Source organism: Cibotium barometz, chromosome 25 (assembly GCF_041138505.1).
Source record: "Cibotium barometz isolate CiBa-2024 chromosome 25, ASM4113850v1, whole genome shotgun sequence".
Lineage (NCBI taxonomy): Eukaryota > Viridiplantae > Streptophyta > Polypodiopsida > Cyatheales > Cibotiaceae > Cibotium > Cibotium barometz.
The window spans coordinates 29,133,563-29,155,080 of NC_141070.1; the positions used below are offsets into that span (position 1 = coordinate 29,133,563).

The following is a 21,518-nucleotide window of genomic DNA, read 5'->3' on the forward strand; positions in this document are numbered from 1 at the left end:
CCACAGGCATTACAGCCTACGTGACACAGTGATAGAGGGTGTGCTTGTTGTCATCTATGTAGATGACCTGATCATTACGGGGGACCATGATGCAGAGATCTTTGATGTAAAGATCCTGCTTGACAGAAGTTTGAGATGAAGGATCTGGGGGAGCTCAGATATTTCTTGGGCATTGAGGTGATTAGGTCACCACATGGTATTGGATTACTACAAAGACAATATGGCTTGGACATGTTGTCCAAGTATTGTATGACAGGATTGTAAGCCTATCTCAGTGCCATTGGATCAAAATGGCAAGTTGAGTGCAGATTCCGGAGAGATTTTGGAGGATCCTACCATGTATAGGCGCATAGTAGGAAGCTTGATCTACATGATGATCACCAGGCCAGATTCGAGCTATGCTGTTGGGTTGGTGAGTCAGTTTATGCAGGTTTCTCGGAAGCCGCATTTGGATGCATTGAGACGCATACTAAGGTATGTGAGGTCTACTTTGCATTGTGGACTATTTTATGAAATTGGTACAGAGATATCTGTACATGGGTACACAGATGCTGATTGGGCTGGTAGTATCTCAGATAGAAGATCTACTACTGGCTTCATGTTTTCTTTGGGGAGTGCTGCTGTGACTTGGAGCAGCAAGAAGCAGCCTACGGTTACAGAGGAGGCCGAGTACAGAGGTGCTGCTATGGCAGCATTGTGAGGTAGCTTGGTTGAGAAAGCTACTTGCAAATTTGAATCTATCAATGGATAGACAAGTTGTCATTTTTTGTGACAACATTAGCAGTATACAGTTGGCCAGGAACCCAATTTTTCATGCTCGCACAAAGCATATAGAGGTCCACTACCATTTTGTCAGAGATAAGGTTTTAGCAAGAGACGTTGACCTTGTTTATGTCAGCACACAGGATCAGGTCGCTGACATTTTTTTACCAAAGCATTGGGTACAAAGAAGCTCCGCAGATTGAGAGCTTCGCTTCGTGTACATGAGATGGAGTTGAGTTCAAGGGGGACTATTGAGATATCGAGCTCATCTAGTGAGGCGGTGGACACTGATGACCGCCTGGGGGGATAGGCCCCACCACACTTACACCACTGGCATGGCTGGTGAGATCATGGGTGATATGCGGCCAGTGGGATGACAGGGTGTGTGACAACCATTCTAGAGACTGGCATAGTTATAGCGTCAGCTCATTTAGTTGGGTTCCCACTATAGAGAACCCTAGTATGTATTTGGTTAAGTACCTTTTCATATTGTGTGTACTCTTATGTTTGTATATGGTGTGTTGAGTCTTGTGTGAAAAAGTAGAAGATTTTCAACCTCTCACCTTGTGTGTTCTCTTTTAGGGTTTTGTGAGTGTGTGTGTGTTTGCAAGAGCTCAAGCTCTCCTCTCCCCTGCATCTTTTCAGGATTCACTCACAATGTCTTCATATGCGTTACACGTATTCATAAAGTTGATCAAGCACTTACCACACGTCTCATACATGTCACACCTGGTTGGATTCACTCACAACCGACTAGGATCACCCTCTAAAGAAGAATTCTTTTACCACACTGGTTCATCCTCGTGAAGAATTAATTCAAAAGTCAAAAGAATATCCTTCACATACACCAATATGAGTATCTTTCATAGATACTAACATGTGTATCTTTCACAGACATCTCATTAACCTTATTTGAAATGGAAAAGAAAATAATTTGAAGAAAGCATTTTAAATGAGATTAAATGTGAAATAACAATAAGTTACATATATTATTCGGTGATTAGTTAGAAAACATATGTGCATCATTGTTAATTTACTCAAGTCCTAATAATGAATGGTCTAATATGTATTTTCTTCAGCATGTAAAAAGTATATATCAATCATTGAACTATCTTGACCAATAATATATTTGAATTTTAACTATATTTATTTTAACAAAATTGAACAATGCATAAATATGAGTTTTAGACTTACCTCTCTAGTGGTAGAAATCATGATTGGGAACACCCTCTTACTTAGGTTGGTCACCGTCATCTCTATCTTTAACAATATTAGCAGTCGCGGCTCAATTCTTTGTCTTCTCTGGACACTCATATGCATAATGCCCTTCTTTGTCGCACCTGTAGCATGTAATCACAGGAGATTTTCGATCTCTATTGTTGGTCTTCTTTGCAGTTTCAGTTTTCCTCCCATTCACTTGTAGACCATTATCCTTCTCTGCTTTATCTTTGTGCTGAAACTTCTCAAAATGTGTAGATCAAGAAGATTGGGGAATATAATAATTTTTTACTATAGTATCCCTCGAAAATCCATTTTTCTTCTCGCAGTTTGTTGCTAGAGAGATGGTATTGCTAAGAGAAGGAGGATGAAACATGTTCACTTTTTCTCTAATAACTGGCTTTAAACCTGCTATGAACTTCCTCCTTTACTCTTTTTCACGTACTTTCTCTATAGCTTGAAGTTGCAATAAGGTTTTCCAAAATCTATCAACATAAGCTGATATGTTCTCTTTTTCGAGCTATCTAAAAATATCCCATTCATGTCTGGTTTTACTCTTATACGACGGAGATAAGAAATCCCTCTTGATCATCTTCCGGAACTCTTTCCATGACTTTGATTTACGTTTGCCATGTCTAATAACATTCCATCAAAGAGCTGCACTGCCTACCAAATGATTAGTATCACATTTAACCTTATCCTTCTCAGAAAATTTCTCTCCAGAAAAATAATTATCAAGCTGGCTCAACCACGTGAGTATGACGTGTACATCCTTTTTGCCATCATAATCCTGAAAAGTAAAAGCCTTTCTCTTGATTTTATGTCTCTTTCGAGACTCTTGAGTTTTGACAGTAGCTCGCACAGTCCTTTGGATAGGGTCCTCATCACAGAACCCAAAGAATTAGATTCGAGATATGCACGTCTTCACTTCTTTGCGATCGAGTAAATTTCTGTTCTAGATCTTCTCTTTGCCTCTTCTCACTCAACAACTGAGCGTGAGGTACGTTTTTACTTGATCTTGGATAGTAGGTGGTTGTGGATAGATTGCCATTGTAGAAGAAGCAAGTAAAATAATATGAAAATGCAGAAACAAAATAGAAAAGGTAGTAAGGTTATCTGAGTCCCGTGAATTTCAAAAGAAGGCTTGTTGAAGCGCTCGAAGGCGATGGCGTCGAATCGAACTATAAGAATAATAATCCAAAAATGACTTGATGTCGATAATTCAAAAAGAAGCCCGTTCAAAGCCGCTTTGAAAAATCTTCAAAAATTTTGCTGAGAAATAACGTCAAAAATATTTGTTGCAAGAGGCTTCCAACTAATATGAAGTTCTAGTAATTTTTTGCAATTTGTGGAAATTATGAATTTTCCCTCGAGTTGTGTTTTCTACAATTTGTGAAAATTTTGAATTTCTCCTTGAGTTGTGTTCGTGCTCTGAAATCCTTGTAACCCTTTGAAGTTAAGCTTTTATAAGCTTATGAAGTAATGTAAATAGTAAGCTTTTTAGCTTTAAGTTTAAAATCTTTTCATCCTAAGATTTATTCAAAGCTTAGTAAAGCTTTGAAAATAAGCTTACTAAGCTTATCAAAAGCTTCTCGAAACGGGCGCTTCAAGAAATGAGGTATGGCCTGCAAAGCACGTGCAACGTCGTTGGTGGGGAAGGAAAAACAATTCGGTCTGTTTCAATGGCCACCACCCACTGTTGTCGATTGGATTGAAGAGAGTGAAGAGAAGAAAATTATTTTCTAGGCTTTGAAAGAAAAATAAATATTTAAATCTTTGATATTAAAAGCAATTCTGGCCATATCTTAGGTGGAGTGGTGCTATTTTATTGTGTTTGAACCTTTCAATGCTTTTTGTTTTTCCACGTCAATTCATATATCAAATTTTTTTGGTTGGTGGTTGATTAAAGATGCTTTGAAGGGAGATGGAATTTTTCATTCGCTTGGCCTAAAATTCCTTCTTGTTATTTTTGGAATAGATGATGACTTGGCCTAAAATTTCTTCTTGTTATTTTTTATCTATGTAAAGTATGCTAGTATGCTAAGGCAATTACAAGACACATGGTATGTGATCCTCGATATGATCAGGGATGTCGAGAGCGCAACACAAACGCAACTTGTTTGCTGATGATGAGTGCGACTCGGTGTAGTCCAAATTTCCAATGGAACACAAGCGATTAGGTAGTTGCTATGTTTTCGTTGTCACACTTGGTTTGTGACTCCTTTTGCCATCTACACACAGAATGTTGCTCTAATTAAGTAAATGAAATCTCATGATTTTTTGTGCCAAAGTGACAATCTCATGCAAAAGTGTGTCCATTACTTGTGCTTACACGTGCAGCAAACCAATTTACCTTCACGAGATTCGCTCATTCTATATTTCCCTCGTTTCCACTCGTTCACTGTTTGGTATAGCTCTTTACAAGGTGGCCAAAAATAATAAAGCTCCTTCACTGGCAAGAGCAACTGCAGATTTTACATCTTTCAAGAAAAGTGTAGAGTTGCTACTTTGAGCTAGGGAGCCAACACATGAAGCCTAGGTGAGAACAAAAGAAGCAAGGAAAATTTTTCAAGTCAAGCTAGAAGGAAGCACATCCATGGAGATGTTACACTATGCACATCATATGATTGAGACCTTTCTGGAGCTAAAGGACTTAATCCTACAAGAAAACGAGGTGCGATAAATCAATTGCCACATCCACAACAAGTGCTCTATGCGCTTAGACTTCATGATCATGATACTTTCCCACACTTCTATCCTCGCTTGTATATGTGAAAGCATGAGCCAATCTATGCTAAAGAATATTGTTTGATTGTTCAAGCTCTAAAGGATTGAAGAAGAGGAGCCACAACAATAAAGAAGATTGTTAAACTGTACATGGAAGAATTCAGCTCGAGCATGTATGAGGTGAGAAACATAAAAGACAAGGATTTTGTGGACTCAGCATACAAAATGACTCAAAACATTGTGCAACAGTGGAAAAAATGAAGCTGAGAATTAATGCAACAAGCCATTAAGCTACTACAACTTGAGATCAGATCATCCACGATTGCCTCGAGAACAGTGCAATAAATGAAATCCCGAGAGAATGAAAGCCTGACTCAAAAAGCTGAAGAGTTCTTCCAAGCCTGAGTTCGAAACAACAAGCCGATGGATAGGAATGGCCAAAGCATGTCTACGAGAGGTCATGGCGAGGAGATCAAGACCACTAGGCTGGGTCTACTCACATAACTTGTAGGCCAAAGTGGACCTGAGAATGTAAAACTAGAAAGACATGTGTGAAGGCCAAGAAAAAGCACATTCAACTAACACAACAAACAAACCAAGAAACATAAAAGCACAAACTCCAATGGATGAGGCCAAAGGAAGAATCCCGGCGGATAGGAATCCTTGATTAATGATTGTAACCACCCATGTGGCAAGCCTGCAATGGTGGCCAAGATCCTAGAAGAGCATATAAACCTTGTAAACTTTGTAAAGGAAGTTTTGAAAAGTTTGAATGTTGATTGGCTAGTGAAGGTTTTTGGTTGATTGTAGCATGATTATAAAAATTTGTCAATCAAATGCAACGTGACTCTTTTCATGAATATGTTGTCAAATATTCTCGATCGTATTATTTGATTGAGTGAGAAAGAGAGAGAGAGAGAGAGAGAGAGAGAGAGCCTGTAGAAGTAGCTTCAGTTATCTCACGATCCGGACCCAATCGTCTCGAAGATCTATAGGCGATCACTTCAGTTATCTCGTGATCCGGACCCAACCCTTTCTCAAATCCAAGGAGGAGTAGATTGCTATCGGGTGAGGTAGATCACGGAAGAGAACGGCAAGCTCCACTTTCATTGTTTATGGTTCTTAATGTAGGTCATTTTGGCCTTCTGTAATGTTAACAAATCTTGCTCACTCACCATGTTTATGGTTCTTAATATAGGTCATTTTAGCTCATATGTATAGCTCTTAAGTGCATGAAATGGGACTTGGACCCAATATCTCTCGATAGGAGCCCCATGCACATAAACCCGTACCACCAATATGAGAGAGAGAGAGAGAGAGAGAGAGAGAAAGAGAGAGAGAGAGAGAGAGATTCTAATTTTCATGTGCTCATCCCACTCATGCGAAAACTCAAGAACAAAGTCCCTTACCATGTGTCAGCAGTGTCCAATTTTTGTTTTTTCACCTGCTGGATCTGAGAAATGTCCCTGCTTGTTCTCCCCGACGTCTTTTCAGGAGCAGTCTCATGCATAAAGTAGCAGTTTATCCCATTGCGGCAGCCTCTTGGTGTGTTGAAATAGAGGCATGGCTTTCTAGATTTTGTGCCCGGTACTTCGACATCAATCCTCTTATGCAAAGGAGCATCATTCCTCGGGTAAAGAGCTGGGGCAGTCTGATTATTTCCCATCCAGGACTGGCCCCGTGATCCGGGACCAAACCCTCCATGCCTATCTATATCAACACCTAGTTTTACACCATCAGAAGTGGCATCCATACCATGCCTTGGCTGCACTACTTCGTTGTTGCTCTTCGCTGTGCCGTGTTGTTGTATTAATTCTTTCAAAATGTCTTCACGAGGAGGAAACGATGGACTGGGGTTAAAAGGCACCCCAAAAGTTCCCTTAACTTGCCCTGCCATTCCTATTATCCCATTCTTAGACTGCTCTTGAGGTGCAGAGACAAGGCAAGGCCCACCCTGGGGAGCAATTCTGGCACCACCAACTGCATCCCAAGCCTGCATTCTTGAAGCACCTTGTAGCCCTCCTTGCATGTCAGGTAAGGTAACAAATTGAGAGCCCAAATTGTCTGCAGCATTATTTGAAACTCTGCCCGGTAAACTATTGAGTATGTTGAAACCAGTTCCACCGCTTGCCTCGCAGTTCACAGCCATGCTTGAAAAATCTCCATAGAGAGATTTCTTTTTGGTATAAGAGGTCATCAGAGTGTCCATCAAACCAGGGTTGTTCAAAATGTTGATGAGGAGTTCATGATCTATCAATAAGCCACCCTCCTTGGCTTTCAAGATAGTGTATGCCGCAGCAGCAGCAGCAGCAACATTTGCATCTGAGCTTTTAGAGTTTGAGGCACTAAGCTCAGAATTGGGCTGAGCGGCCTTGGAATTCATGTTTGATGCGATTGTGCAACCTGATGACAGGCCTCCCAGTTGCTTGTCTGACCCTGAATTCTCAATATGGGCAGTCATCTCAAGACACTGAGGAGAGACTCTCATCCCAAATTCAATGTCAAAGGGTGCAACACTGACAGACTCAAGGGCCTTGGAACCTGGCAATGAGCAAGAACATCTTCAGGGCATGCAAAAATACGTCCCAAGAAATATAAGTACACTCGGAATGCAGGAACATGTTTTTGGCCACATCCACCCATTCATCTTAGAAAATGACAGACAAGGTATACAGTTAAAAGACAACCATAGACATACCACACCTGGTGAACTCTCCTCCGTTCCTTGGTCTTCATCTTCAAAGGGTATCAAAGGTATTTGAGAAATCAGATCATCCTTCACATCTGCGCAAGATTCTTGCAGCTCTGCCGGACTGCAAAATAAGGTGTTGAATGAGTAAATTTTGACAGTGTTCTCGCAAATCAAGAGACTTCGTGATACCAAGGGACAACCAAACCTAGGCGGAATTGCCGAAGGGCGAGGATAGATGGCCTCAAGCATTCTCACTTCTCGCCCCTTCTCTGCAGACACTTCCGCACTATCTGCTCCCACCGCAACTTGCCATGTTGGATCATATACAACCTGAAAACAAACTCCTTAAAAGTCAATAAGGATCCTGCACAATTTGTCCCTACGTAACTACGACGGTGCAGAACAACTTCACCCATCAGCAGAGCCCCATCTTGGCCGCCCATGAGCAATCTTGATCCCTAAGGAAGGTTGCTTTGAATGCATCAATATCCTTCACACTAAAAATCACAAGCTTATCAGTTTACTATTGATAAAACCACACGAAGTTACCTTTTCGGGACATTGCCAAGTTATTTGTGCAACCATTGCTTTAATAGCTTGTGCGTCAAGTTGGGTGCAATTAGCAGCCACAGCTTCAAATCCCGGAGGCAAATCATCTCCAGAGACTGGAATAAGTGCATGCATGAAACCACTTCTCTTTGCCTGTAAGAGATCCTGAAGAACTGTTCCTGATAAAGATGGAGCATCTTCTGCCGCAAACAATCGCACCTAGACCCAAGAGCCATCAAAATTCAGTAAAGGAAGCATTCACTTCATATTCTAGACTTCAAGAGTTAGTGCATGTTGTATGTTCGGAGACATATCCACCTTGGCATTCACATCTTTAGTCTTAAACCAGAGGGCTCAGGTTTGTATCACTCTCTCATGATGTTATACATAATGAATTGACCAAATACAAAATAATATCTAAAATCAGCAAACTCAACAACTGATTCTTCTTGCTTTCTAAGGGGAAAAATAGGAGAAAGCATAACAATTTCCACAATCCCAAGGACACTTCCACTAGCCCACTATGTGCTTCCTCAAGACAGAGATGTATCTTAAGGGGAACACATGCACATGGAATCAAGGTGTCTTGTGTCACGATTGTCACTAATCTCTTCTAATTTTCTTAATTAACCCTTAATCACAATTATTAGCGAATGGACACTATTGAAGGGTCACATCTTGTCACAAGGGTTACCATGAAAGGATGTGTCTTCAACTATTCAAAGAGACATAAATATTCAGTCAACTGTCATGTTCCCACACAAAGACGTGCCCCTTCATTTGTACCTTTTTCAGCCTCTATTTTAAGAAAGGTCTTGGCATCAATGCAAACAACTCATCTTTCCACTCAACTCTGAGCTTTGTTGAATTCTCAGCTCTTAAGCCTTATCATGGTTAATAAGCTAGCATAAGTCTTTACAGTGGTAAAGCAAACCAAGCTCCACCTGTGAGATACCTACAGCTTGATTTACGAGCTTTAGAGAGGAAGAAAGCCAAAAATAGATTCAGCTTGAATTGTACGGAAGAGAGAGAGAGAGAGAGAGAGAGAGAGAGAGAGAGAGAGAGAATGAATGACTTTTTCGCACTTCGGAAGCCCGTAGGGCAGTCTTGGAGCAGGTGCCACTTTTTTTGGATGGGCAGTTGGTTCATGTGGTTCCGTGGAAGCCTATGGCAGAGTACCAAGATATGTTGCGCCAGGCTTGCCCAGTTTGGGTTGAAGTGAAACAATTCCCACCAATGTTTTGGCGTGTTTTACCAAGTCTCATGCGAGGTATCGGTGATGTCTTGGTGGTGCCTCGAATGACATCTAGAAACCGAAATCGTCTATGTATGTTGTGGAATACTGGGAGACCTAGGCCGACACATTTGCATGTCAATATGGCTGGGCTGCAACCTTTAATGTATGAATTGAGGTGGGATACATTTGCTGGCCACTGTTTCAAATGTGGTGAGATGGGCCACTTTGTCTCCGAATGTCCTAAGAAAGAACAAGTTGCTGCTACAAAGGATATCCTTGATGGGCAGTTGCCCGTGAAAGATGAGCATGATGCTCCTTCACATGATGCCCAACACATGGATGTACATGTGGATGTTCAGAATGAGGTTGAGCAGCCATGGGTGGAAGTACGTGGTAAAAAGACACGATTTGTTGCCCCGTGGGGGGATTTCTCAGATGCTGTTTGGCGGGGGCCTTTGCGTGCTCATCAGGGGCCCTTACATACATATGCTCGTCGCCCTTTGGGTTCAGGTGCCCAGCAACAGACCAGGATTGAGAGGCCGGGAGGCCAACTTTCTCAGGGTACAGGGCCTCTTGGGGTGGATAGAGTAGAACGCTATCCTATTAGAAATCGCCTAACAAAAGAAGCACAACAACAATTGCCTCTTGTGTTTGGTTCGAAGGGTGAGGTCATCTCGCCATGGGATGGTCATTACCCTTTGACACGTGCTCGGGAACTCCAAGGGCAATCTGAGATCACAAATACCATGTCTAAAAATGCAATGCTTCAAAAGGTTCGTGATTTGGCAGATTGTCCTGGGCCTAGTACACGGCCTTGTTGATTCCTTTTCTGGGAAGGCTTATGAAAATTGTACAATGGAATGTAAAGGGTATTTCTTCGCGCCAAAAGCAGTTCAGGCTTTGGCGTACAACTTTTTGTCATGGTTGGGATGTTTTGTGTGCAGTTGAACATAAGCAGCATAAGTTGGCTGGCAAAGCCTATGTATATAAGGGATTTCATGTTTTCTACAGCGGACATCCTGCTTCGCAGTCAGGTGTTATGTTTGCTGTTCGTTCGCAGTTTCAGCCTTCTCTTGTGATTCAAGATGTTCATGGAAGATTTCTAGTGATACAGATTGTTTGGGATGATACGCCTTTATGGTTGTTAGGGGTGTATGCTCCAAATAATGCTCGTGCACGCCGTTTGCTGTGGAATGACTTGTGTGCTCTTTCAATCTCTCATCCTGGCTTTGTGATGGGGGACTTTAATATGTGTGTCTCCAGGGAGCAAGCCACGTCGCCTCATTCTGTAATGGATGGCCCGGAGAGAAAGGCGTGGGAAGCTTTTGCAGCAAGGTCGCTAAAACAAGACATGTGGTCTTGGTTGCATTCAGATGAAAGGGGTTACACTTATGCCTCACAACAGTTTCGGGGCACTTATGCTAGATTGGATAGGATGTATATTTTACATCAAGATCTCTTTTTGCCAGAGGTTCTTACTATGATGGTTGATCAGCAACAGGTTTTGTCAGATCATTGGCCGCTTGTGTTTGAAATGGTCTATCATCCTGTGGATGCATATAAAGGCTTGTTGGGACGCTTGCCTTTGCGCTTAAATCACACTTTTTTGGAGCATGAAGTTTTTGATGTTTATATGCGTCAGTTGATACGACATTTCTCCACAAGAGTGTCCATGGCTGATTATCATGCTTGGCCAGTGTTCCTTACCAACACTCGGAAATTAGCACGTCATTATGGTCTTGCTAATGCCTCTATACAAAAACAGCATGTGGCCCTCCTTGAGTCGCTTTTAAAGGGCTTGCAGGCGTTCATGTTTACTGACTCTATGGATGCTGAAGTTGCGGATGCCATAGAATGGCTGAAAAAGGAGCTATCTAGGGTGCAGGAAGCACAATATGTTCGCTTTAAACTACTTGCACATCTTGATGCTTTGCGGGATGCTAACTGTCAATCTCATCGCTTCTATGATAAGTTGCATCAAAAACATATGCGTGAGAATATTGTTAGGCTGATGGATGCCAAAGGCAACCTTGTTACTCAACCTTCTGAGGTTATTCAGCATTGCATCAGGTTTTATGAAGATTTGCTTGCCCCTCGAGAGGATGTCTCACCGGCTGTCCTGGCTGCAAGGGAGTCATTGTTTGCTGAAGTACGATATCAAGTTGACCCTGATGTAGCGGTTCAGCTTGATGCTCCTGTTACTCAAGGGGAAGTGGAAGCTGTTCTCTCCAAACTTCCCATGGGAAAGAGCCCTGGTTGGGATGGTTTGACAAATGAGTTTTTCCGAAAATATGCTGATCAGCTTGCAGAGCCTTTGACGCTTATTTGTCAAAGGGTTTGGGATGAGGGATATATGCCTGCCGATTGGAAGTTGGGCATACTTCGTTTGTTGCCCAAAGTCCCTTCGCCTACTTCTTTGGCTCAATGGCGCCCGATCTCACTTATGGGTATTATGTATAAAATCTTTACAAAGATTTTTGCCAATCGCTTGCAAAAGGTGCTTCCTACTCTTGTTCATCCGTATCAATATGGATTTGTGCATGGCAGGAATATTTTGCATAATATTCTTAATGTTCAAATTGGAGTGGATTATGCCAAGGCAAAGAAGCACGAGATTGTGATGGTGCAGCTGGATCTTGAAAAAGCTTTTGATCATGTCAGCTGGTCTTTCCTTTCTCAGTTAATGACAGCCATAGGCTTTGGTCCCAAAATGGCTAATTTGGTGCATTTACTTGGCTCTGGCTCTATCACGCGGATTATGCTCAATGGAGGACTTTCGGATGGTATTTCTCTCCGGCAGGGCTGTCCTCTTAGCCCTCTTTTCTTTGCCATTGCCACTCATCCTATGTTATCTCGCCTAGATGCTATGGCATCGCATGGTGAAGTGGTTGGTTTGCATCTCCCTCATGGCAAGCAATTGGTTGCTCAAGCCCTTGCGGATGATACTTTTATGTTTCTCAGGGCCGAAAAAGCCAATATAGATCGAGCAATGGAAGCTTGGAATAATTTTGCATTGGCTTCTGGGCTGAAAATAAATTCATCAAAATCAGCCCTCATTGTATGCACGGAATTTGATCTTGAGGCATTAGGGTGGCAAGGCCGTGTGGTGCATACAGGAGACATTGTTCGTCATCTTGGATATCCGGTGGGTGTGGCTGTGGACCCCCAAGCGCTTCTTGCTTGGATTTCTGCTCGGATCTCAGATAAATTTGTGTATTGGAAAGCTCAAGGGTGGCCTATGCATGTGAGGGTTAAGGTAGCTCAGGTTATTATGCTTAGCATGATTTCCTATTTTTTACCTTTGCTACCTTGGACGCACAAATCTCTCATCCGTTTGGTTGCTCCCATTCGGTTTATGCTGTGGAAGAGGCAAGGAAATATTATGGGTCAAACATGGATAGCTTGGAATCACATTACGACGCCCAAAAGAATGGGTGGGGCTGCTTTACTGGATGTCCGCTTGCATATGGTGGCGCGTAGGTGGGCGCTTTTTCAGGATATGTGTTTGCAAGAGCAACCTTGGGTTTTCATGGCTCGTGACTTGATTGAGTTGGAGGGATTGTCACATGGGCGGACACGTGTGCAGGCTTCATGGTGGGACATTGTGAATGCGGCTCATCCTGTCCGTATTCGCTCATCACACATTTTATCGCATATTCTCCTTTCTTGGCATGAAGTTCTACTGTTGGCTCGGTGGGATCCTGGTCATGAAAGACTACTTTTGAACTCTTTGCAGTTCGAAACATTTGTGGAGTCACGTGTCATTGTTTGGCCAGACAGAGATGCTTCACGCATACGACTCAACCGCATGGTTAGGCTAGGCTTGGTTAGAATCCGAGATGCTGTGATACCTGGTCGTGACAGGCCATATTCATTTCGTCGTATTCGGCAGCACTTTAGGGTTCCTCGGACATTTCAGCCACTATGGGCTGACATCATGCATGCAGTTGAGCCTTTTACTCCATTGCCTCGGCCATCTGCAGATCAGCCTTGGCTTGATTGGGCACTATGTAAATCTGGTGACTTGATATCACTCTCAGCTAACCAGGTCTATCATAAGCTTGTATCAGAGAAAGATTGGGTTTCAGCCAAGGCCAATAAGGTGTGGGGATTGCACAAGTCTAAATCATGGTGGCAGAAAACTCTTATGAGTGGTTGGCAGTCTAAACTCCCTTACCAAGGTAAGGTTTTCATTTGGAGGATGTTGGTGGGAGGGTTACCTACACGGGATCAGCTGAGCTGTCGTAAAATTACACTGGCCTCTTGCTTCTTCTGCACGACATGCACTGAAACAGTTATGCATCTGTTCATGAGTTGTCCAGTGGCCCGTCAGATTTGGTCTTTTGTCTCTCGCGTTTGGGAGGCAGTAGAGAGGTCTACTGTTTCGGCTCATCAGTGGATATTTGGGATTTGTCCTCAAGTCATTACTTTAGACAGCCACCTTGTGATATTCCATTTCCTTAGATGGACAGGACTTTGGCATATTTGGACTACACGGAATGGGTTCATTTTTGATTCCTTGTCTGGAATACATGGGCACATTCTACGTATCCGCGGTTTGCTGCTTTGGCAGTTTTCTTCTCTTCTCTCAGCTCAGCTACTGGATGCAGATGTTATTTCCTTATGGTCTACGGCGGCTCGGCTGGCTCATCTTTGATGCTTCTATCTGGGATGCTTATTTGGCTAGGAGGCTTTCTTATTAGTGTACAGGTTTGCATGGTCATGATCCTTTAGAGGATCTTTTGTGGGGGTTTTGTTTGGGGCCATAGGTTCTGTGTGAGCCATGTGGCTGATGTACATTTTACATATAATATAAAACACCATTTCACGAAAAAAAAAAAAAAAAGAGAGAATGAATGAATGGAGAACCCAATTTTACCTACTCCGCCATAGCCCTAATTAATTTTTCTAATTAGCCCAACAAACCCCCCAAATTTTTATTTTTATTTGAAAAAAAACAACGGAGATGGAGAGCATAGTTAATACCCTCTTCCGTTGCCCGGGCTCAAGAGAAAGCTTCCTATACTCCTCTGCAGGTCGGTTTTCCCCCAGCGTCGTGTATGCACCCTCAAGCGTGCTGACCTTTGGGCTGAAGACACTCGAAAATACACAAAAAAAATACAAAAACAAACCCAAACCCAAAAACAGGCCCAAAATTGCGCACCCTTGGCCATTGGGTGGCCTTTGCTCTTGGGCCTTCATACAATCGTGCATGGCTATCCAGTTACTCATCATTCCTTCAACCCAAAAAGTTTGGGCGTTTTCCCCTGTTGACCTCTCCTTGTCTATTCGGCATGGCCTCCCCATGGCCACCTAACCTCCATGCCCCAAGCGAAGGTACTTACTAGACCGCAACAGCGCCAGCAGCGGACAATATCAAACAAAATATGTCAATGATGAGGTCGGTGCTGCAGTTGAAGTCGAGGCACAATATCTCTGATGCCTGAACACACCACTATGAAGACCCACACACCCGGCTAGTACCAAGGTACGACTCAAATTCTTGATACTCACAAAATCCCACAAGAAACTCTGCACCCCAATCTGAAAGGAGTCTAGATAGGCAAAACACCGTGGTAGAGGTAATGGCAGGACATGAGGAAATGATGCAAAAGTAGCTCAAGGTTCTCTCCTCGAGGGTGGCACAAATACAACAGAGCGGCGGCGGCGCTCTCAAGATGGCGGTAGCCTTCTCAAATCGGCACATGCGGCAACTTAATGGAAGTGGCAGCGCTACCGAAGGCTGACGGGCGGCGGTAGCTATTGGAGGCAACGCAGGCAGCATTGAAAGGCGGCGCAGCATCTTCATAGCACGTCACATGTGTTAGATATAATAAATGCATACTTACCTTCTACAAAAACTAGACACAAGCTAGTTAACAAACACGTATGCATCATTCGCGTCTACTGGGTATTTCAAGTATTGGTGGCCAGGTAGTCTGGAACCCAATAGATTATCACATGCCATAAATCCAAGCATTGTCCACACATCAAAAACAGCACACAAAGTCAAAGAATTTCAAACATACATCAGTACACAAGTAATGATCCTGCTGTTCATGGATTGTCGGTTTCATCGAAACCGTGCTGAGCCATCTGATTCCCGAGGGAAACCGCTCAGGCTGTTACTCAAGGACATCTGGTCACTAGGACCACCCGAGAATTCTTGCATAGTCATCTGGGCCATCTGGTCGCATTGACCACCTGACTGTGAGATCTAATACAGTCATGTGGGCCATGTGGTCACAACGATTGCCCGACTGTGAAATCCAATACAATCATCTGGGTCGTTTGGTCACAATGAACACCTGACTGCGAAGTCCAATACAATCATCTCGGCCATCTGGTTGTAATAACCACCCGACTGCGAAGTCCAAAAATATGTGGCATCGTTGTCATTCAATGTGTCATCTGACACTGTTGCCTCCCATATACAAATCTTGCTCTTTGGGCTTTCGAGCATCGTTGCCACCCAAACTAGAGCATATCCAATTAACCATTACAAAGCAAGATAATGATCAATTCCATTTCAGTATAAATATATACAATGAAGAGTACTAGAGGTACAATCCCTCCCTCTTAAATCTGTCTTAATCACAGGACGTTTTAAGTCTGTACTTCAAATACATTGGGACCAATTGCTTCCTCATAAACTCGAAGAATATGTGGGTAGTCCTTGAAGTAATCTTCTGGCTTCCATTTCACATCCATAGGCGAATAGTTCTTAAACTTCAAGAGGAATTTCTTGACCACTGTCTTGTTGGAGGTGGCAATTAGGTTATCGCATGACTAGAAGTTGTGGTGGATTATCCCATATGCAAGAGCATGGGAAGTCAAAGACCCATATATAGGGTGTGGTCGCACCTTGTCATGGACATCTCCTCTAGCTGGGTTTTTGCAGGGAAGCAACGGCTAGAAGATGGGAGCCCAGCCACCGACGTTGCTCAATCCCCTAGGGTGGTGTGTGTGCTGTTGCTGCGTGACTTTGACATGGTATCAGAGGTATCAGAGCTCGGCCTATGTGGTCCTGGCTGATCCTAACCTCTGTTTGATCGAGGTGATCAAATTGAAGGAGGGTGTTGGAGGTGGCAATTCTCGTAGCCATTGTCAGGTTATCGCATGACTAGAAGTTGTGGTGGATTATCCCATATGTAAGAGCATGGGAAGTCGAAGAGCCATATATAGGGTGTGGTGGCACCTTGTCATAGATATCTCCTCCGGCCAGGTTTTTGGGGGGGAGCAATGGCGAGGAGATAGGAGCCCAACCACCGACGTTGCGCAGTGCCCTAGGGTGGTGTGCGTACTGCTGTTGCGTGACTTTGACATGTCTTTCCTCTTTTTCTCACGGAATGGAATACAATCTGTTCCGGCTGCAAAATTTATTCTTGTTCTTCCACTTCTGGTGGATTCTCCAATACAGGCTCCTCCGGGGGTAGTGCTATATACGGCATGGCTTCAATAAGCTGACATGGAAGGCATTATGTATCCTCCAATGATCTGGAAGGTCCAGTCGATAACATGCATCGTTGATCTTCTTGGTAACCTGAAAAGCTCCATAGTATCCAGAAGCAAGCTTGGATTGGCTGTATCCAAATCTCGAATAAACTCGTCCGCATGGAAGATCTCAAAAGACAACAACAATGGTTTGCCATAAATAATCTCGAAAGGAGCTTTGTCATTCGAAGAGTGAATAGTGTTGTTGAAGACAAACTCAACCAATGGCAAGTACTTCTCCTATCCAAAATAGTGAGGTTTGCAATCTCACTTTGTCCATCTATTTGAGGATGATAAGCTAAAGAGAAATTCAGCTTTGTCCTCATGTTGTCAAAAAGAGCTCTCCAAAAGAAACTAGTAGTCCGAGGATCTCTATCCCCCACAATGGATTTGGGTAATCCATGATGTTTGAAAACCTACTGAATAAACAATCTCGCCATATGCTCTGTGCGGATGTTCTTCTTCACAGGAATCAAGTAGGCTTATTTACTGAATCTATCAATAATAGTCCATATTCCATCATTCTCGAATCTTGACTTTGGCAATCCAAAGATGAAGTCCATAGCAATACTTTCCCACCACGGAATATTACGGACTGGCAAAGGTTGTAATAATCCGGCAGATTTTTGTTGATCAAACTTGAGCTTTTGACAAACCAAACATTCTCGAGCATATTGCTCAATGTCCCTTCTAATGCTAGGCCAATAGAAATAACTCTCCAAAGCCTACGTTGTTGTCAAGATACCTCTTATGTCCCATGTAAGGTGGTGGGGCATGGCATCCTTCCATTACTTTTGGCCTCAAATCCTTAGTCACACATAAGCGGGTTTACATCATAAGAAACCCTTCCTTGATGACATAAGAGGTCACCAAGTCTCCATTCTGCAACTTGTTCCAAGTATCCTTGAAATCCTCATCTGTAGCATAAAGATCTTTCATCGTAGTGAAGTCCAAATGATACCCCATACATACTACATTGGTCATAGATCTTCGAGATAGAGCATTTGCTACTTTGTTGTCTTTACCATGGGTATGCATAATTTGAAAAATGAAATTGGGCCAAGTCACTAGCCCATCTTATATGCTTTTCTAATATCTTAGGTTGAGACATAAAATACCTATGACTGTGATGATTCGTTCCAATAATAAACTCAACACTCATAAGGTAGTAGTTCCAAATATTTAGAGCATGAATGATAGCCATCAATTCTTTCTCGTATGTGGGTGTGGTCTATTCGGCTCCTTTAGTCTTCGACTCTCATAGGTCACCGCATGGCCCTCTTGGTTCAAGACTGCTCTAATGCAATCTGATAAGGCATCACAATCTAGTATAAAAGGCTTTGGTAAGTCTGGAATAATCAACAGTGGTCCTTTGCTAGCATAAAACTTTAATGCTTCAAAGGATTCTTTTTCAGCTTTGGCCCACCGAAATACGGCTTTCTTTGTCAAATCATGCAGTGGACTTGCTACCACGGCAGACCACTTGATGAACTTCCTCTAGTAAGAGCATAAGCCAAGGAAACTTCGAACTGCATGCACACTTAGTCAACTCTAGCCTTTCAATGATAGCCCTGACCTTTTCTGGGTCCATCTTGACCCCTCCCTTGGACACTATATGGCCAAAGTAGTGAATCTCAGACAAAAAGGACTCGCTCTTCTTGCCGTTCACATATAACTTGTGCTTTCGTAGTTCCTGAAATACCATTTCCAAGTGCTTTCGATGCTCTTCTTCATTCTTTGAATGCACAATAATGTCATCAAAGAAAGTAGCTACAAACTTTCTATGTGCTCGAAATATTATTTCCATCATTCAGTTGAAAGTAGCCGGAGCATTGCTAAGACCAAAAGGCATCGGCAAATACTCATAGAATCCAAAAGTAGTCCTAAATGAGGTCTTGTGAATGTTCTCTAGAACAATCCTGACTTGATGGTAGCCACTCTTCAAGTCAATCCTACTAAAGATAGTGGCTCAATCCAATCTATCCAAGATATCGTGAATCCTAGGAATAGGAAACATGTTCTTCACAGTGATCTTGTTAAAAGCCCTGTAATCAATGCACATACGCCAAGAACCATCCTTTTTCTGAACCAATAAGGCTTAGGGAGAAAAAGGTGATGAGCTAGGTCTAATCAAACTCTTTTAATAGCTTGGTTACTTGCTTCATAATCTCCTCGTGTTGAGCTTGACTCACATGATAAGGAGGTCTGTTACAAGGTGAGCTTCTTGGCATGATGTCAATCTAATGATCTTCTGTTCTCTTAGGAGATAGCTCTCCTGGAAGAGGATCTACAAAACAATCTTCATACTTCTTTAGAAAATCTTTCCTTTCATGATCAAGAGTTAGGAGTGACTCATCAATCTTAGATTCCTTTGGATCTCTTACATATATCAAGTATGAGGAATTAGATTGCTTTATTGTGTCACATGCATCTCGCACTTGGATGCCATGTGGACATATCTGAACAAGAAGGTGCAAGACTTGGAGTAGAAATTGGTCCCATGTGAGCCCAGTCCAGGACGAGTCAGCCAAGGTTCCACTCTATGCATCCGAGGATAGGTGTGCATTGTCCTGTGTTGGGTGTTGGACTCACACACTCACACACACAAACCTGCACATTAGGGTTAAGTGCAGGGTAGAATAGCTCACACACAGAAATGAGAGAGAGAGAGAGAGAGAGAGAGAGAGAGCCAAAAGTGTGGTATCCACAAAATGCAAGTCAACCCTTGCATGTGTGCCACATCCATATAATATAGAAGTACAAAATATTATATGTTAGAGTGTCCTTTCACACTTGATGTCCAAGGGGAAAAACCACATGGGAAAATGTGCCCTTGGTTAAGCCCTGTTCACACATAGCACTACCATAAGTGAGCATATGCCTACAAATCCCCCCTCTAGTGGAAGTGTGAACCTGTACAAGGTAGCAGATCACTCTCTGTATGAGAGTAAGCCCAAAGCTTTGCGGAAAGCTTCAAACTTTTCTCGAGGTAAAGCCTTTGTAAATAGATCTGCAACATTATCCTGTGTAGGGCAATAAGATAAACTGATCTCCCCTGCATGTAGCCTCTCTCTGACATAGTGATAATGAATCTCTATGTGCTTGGTACGTGCATGAAATACTAGATTTCGTGCCACGGCCATAGCACTCTGGCTATCAGTGAGAATGGTGGTGGGTGTCTGCTGACACTCACGAAGATCAGCCAATAGTCTCCTCAACCATACACAATCTACTGTAGCTGTAAAGACTGCCCTGTACTCAGCCTCACAAGTAGATGTAGCAATAGTGGGTTGCTTTTTACTCAACCAAGATATGCATGAACTGCCAAGAAAAAAATAATTCCCACTGGTGGATTGCCTGGTATCATAATCACCAGCCCAATCTGAATCACTGTATGCATAAAGCTGCAAGGTGCCCCCCCTGGGATAGAACAAACCAAGATCCAGGGTACCCTTAAGATAACGAAAAATTCGTTTGACTGCTTGCCAATGCTTTGTGCCTGGGCTGTGCATGAATTTGCTCAACAAAGACACCCCAAAAGATATGTCTGGCCTCGTGTTACACAAGTAAATGAGGCATCCCACTGCCTGGCTGTAAATGCCGGCCTCAAAAGGCTCTCCAATATCATGCATAGTAAGCCGTACACCTGGTTCTACCGGAGTAGAAATGGGCTTACATTCATCCATGTGAAACCTTTTTAGCAAACTTTTTATGTACTTAGTTTACTGCATGACAATGCCATCATCTGTATGCATAAACTGTATGCCGAGATAGTAGTGTAAAGGCCCCAAATCTGACATATCAAATTCAGCTTTCAAATCAGCTTTCAAATCTGAAATTTGTGCTTTGCTAGTACCTGTAATGAGCATGTCATCTACATACAAGACAACAATGAGAATATCGGCATTGGTTTTCTTCACATACAATGTGCTTTCAGATGGACTATTCTCATAACCTTGGCTAGTTAGATGAGCATGTATCTTATCATACCAAGCTCTTGGAGCTTGCTTTAACCCATACAATGCTTTGTGTAACCTACATACTTTATGTTCCTCACCAGGAACTACAAAACCAATGGGTTGATTTACATATACTTCCTCCTGAAAATCCCCATTTAAGAATGCAGTTTTGATGTCCAATTGATGCACTTTCCATCCTTTACGTGCAGCCAATGCAATCACTGATCTTATTGTGGTCATTCTCGAAGTAGGAGCAAAAATCTCTTCATAATCTATTCCCTTTTTCTGGGAGTAGCCTTTAGCCACAAGTCTTGCTTTGTACCTGTCAATAGTACCATCAGACTTTCTTTTGACTTTGTACACCCACTTTGTTCCAATTACATGCTTGCCTTTAGGCAATTCCACAAGATCCCATGTATTGTTCTTCATGATAGAAGAAATTTCAGCTTGCAGAGCTTGCAACCAATGCTCATTCTTCTGAATCAAAGAGACCACCCATTGCTAATGCAGACTCCCCAGGATGTATATTCAAAGCATGGCTGGAACTAGCCCTTGTTCTACCTGTGAGTGGAGCTGCAAGTTTGCTTTCTTGCAAAGTTTTCAGCAACCATCTTGGCACCATGTTCTACATGAGGATTTTCTTGTGTAGGGGCTGGCTGATCTGAATCCCCCCTAATTGCAATGGGTAAAAGTCCATCAAACATGTCCTGTATGCCTGTATCATTGCTTTTATACAAGCTATACATGGGCTGTTCTGAATTTTCAGCAAATACCACATCTCTACTGACAAAAATCCTTCGTGTAGTTGGATTATAAAGACGGTATCCTTTGCTCTCATTGCTGTAGCCCACAAAAATGCATTTAATTGCTTTGTCATCTA

The 21,518-nt window shown here is 42.6% G+C and overlaps 1 protein-coding gene across 2 annotated transcripts in view; it reads right to left on the reverse strand.

Annotated features, from left to right (window-relative positions):
• Positions 1-5,308: 5,308 nt before the first annotated feature.
• LOC147624437 (zinc finger CCCH domain-containing protein 6-like) overlaps positions 5,309-21,518 on the reverse strand; it is a 76,224-nt gene continuing 60,014 nt past the window's right edge. The window contains exons 2-5 of one of the 2 annotated variants that reach the window (XM_086819424.1): positions 7,949-8,167; positions 7,605-7,729; positions 7,411-7,520; positions 5,309-7,248 (exon numbers count right to left, since the gene is read on the reverse strand). In XM_086819424.1, coding sequence (XP_086675550.1) covers positions 6,113-7,248; positions 7,411-7,520; positions 7,605-7,729; positions 7,949-8,167 — 1,590 coding nt within the window. In that variant the 3' untranslated portion in view covers positions 5,309-6,112. The remainder of the gene's footprint in view (positions 7,249-7,410; positions 7,521-7,604; positions 7,730-7,948; positions 8,168-21,518) is intronic. The other variant, XM_086819425.1, reaches the window with a different exon arrangement.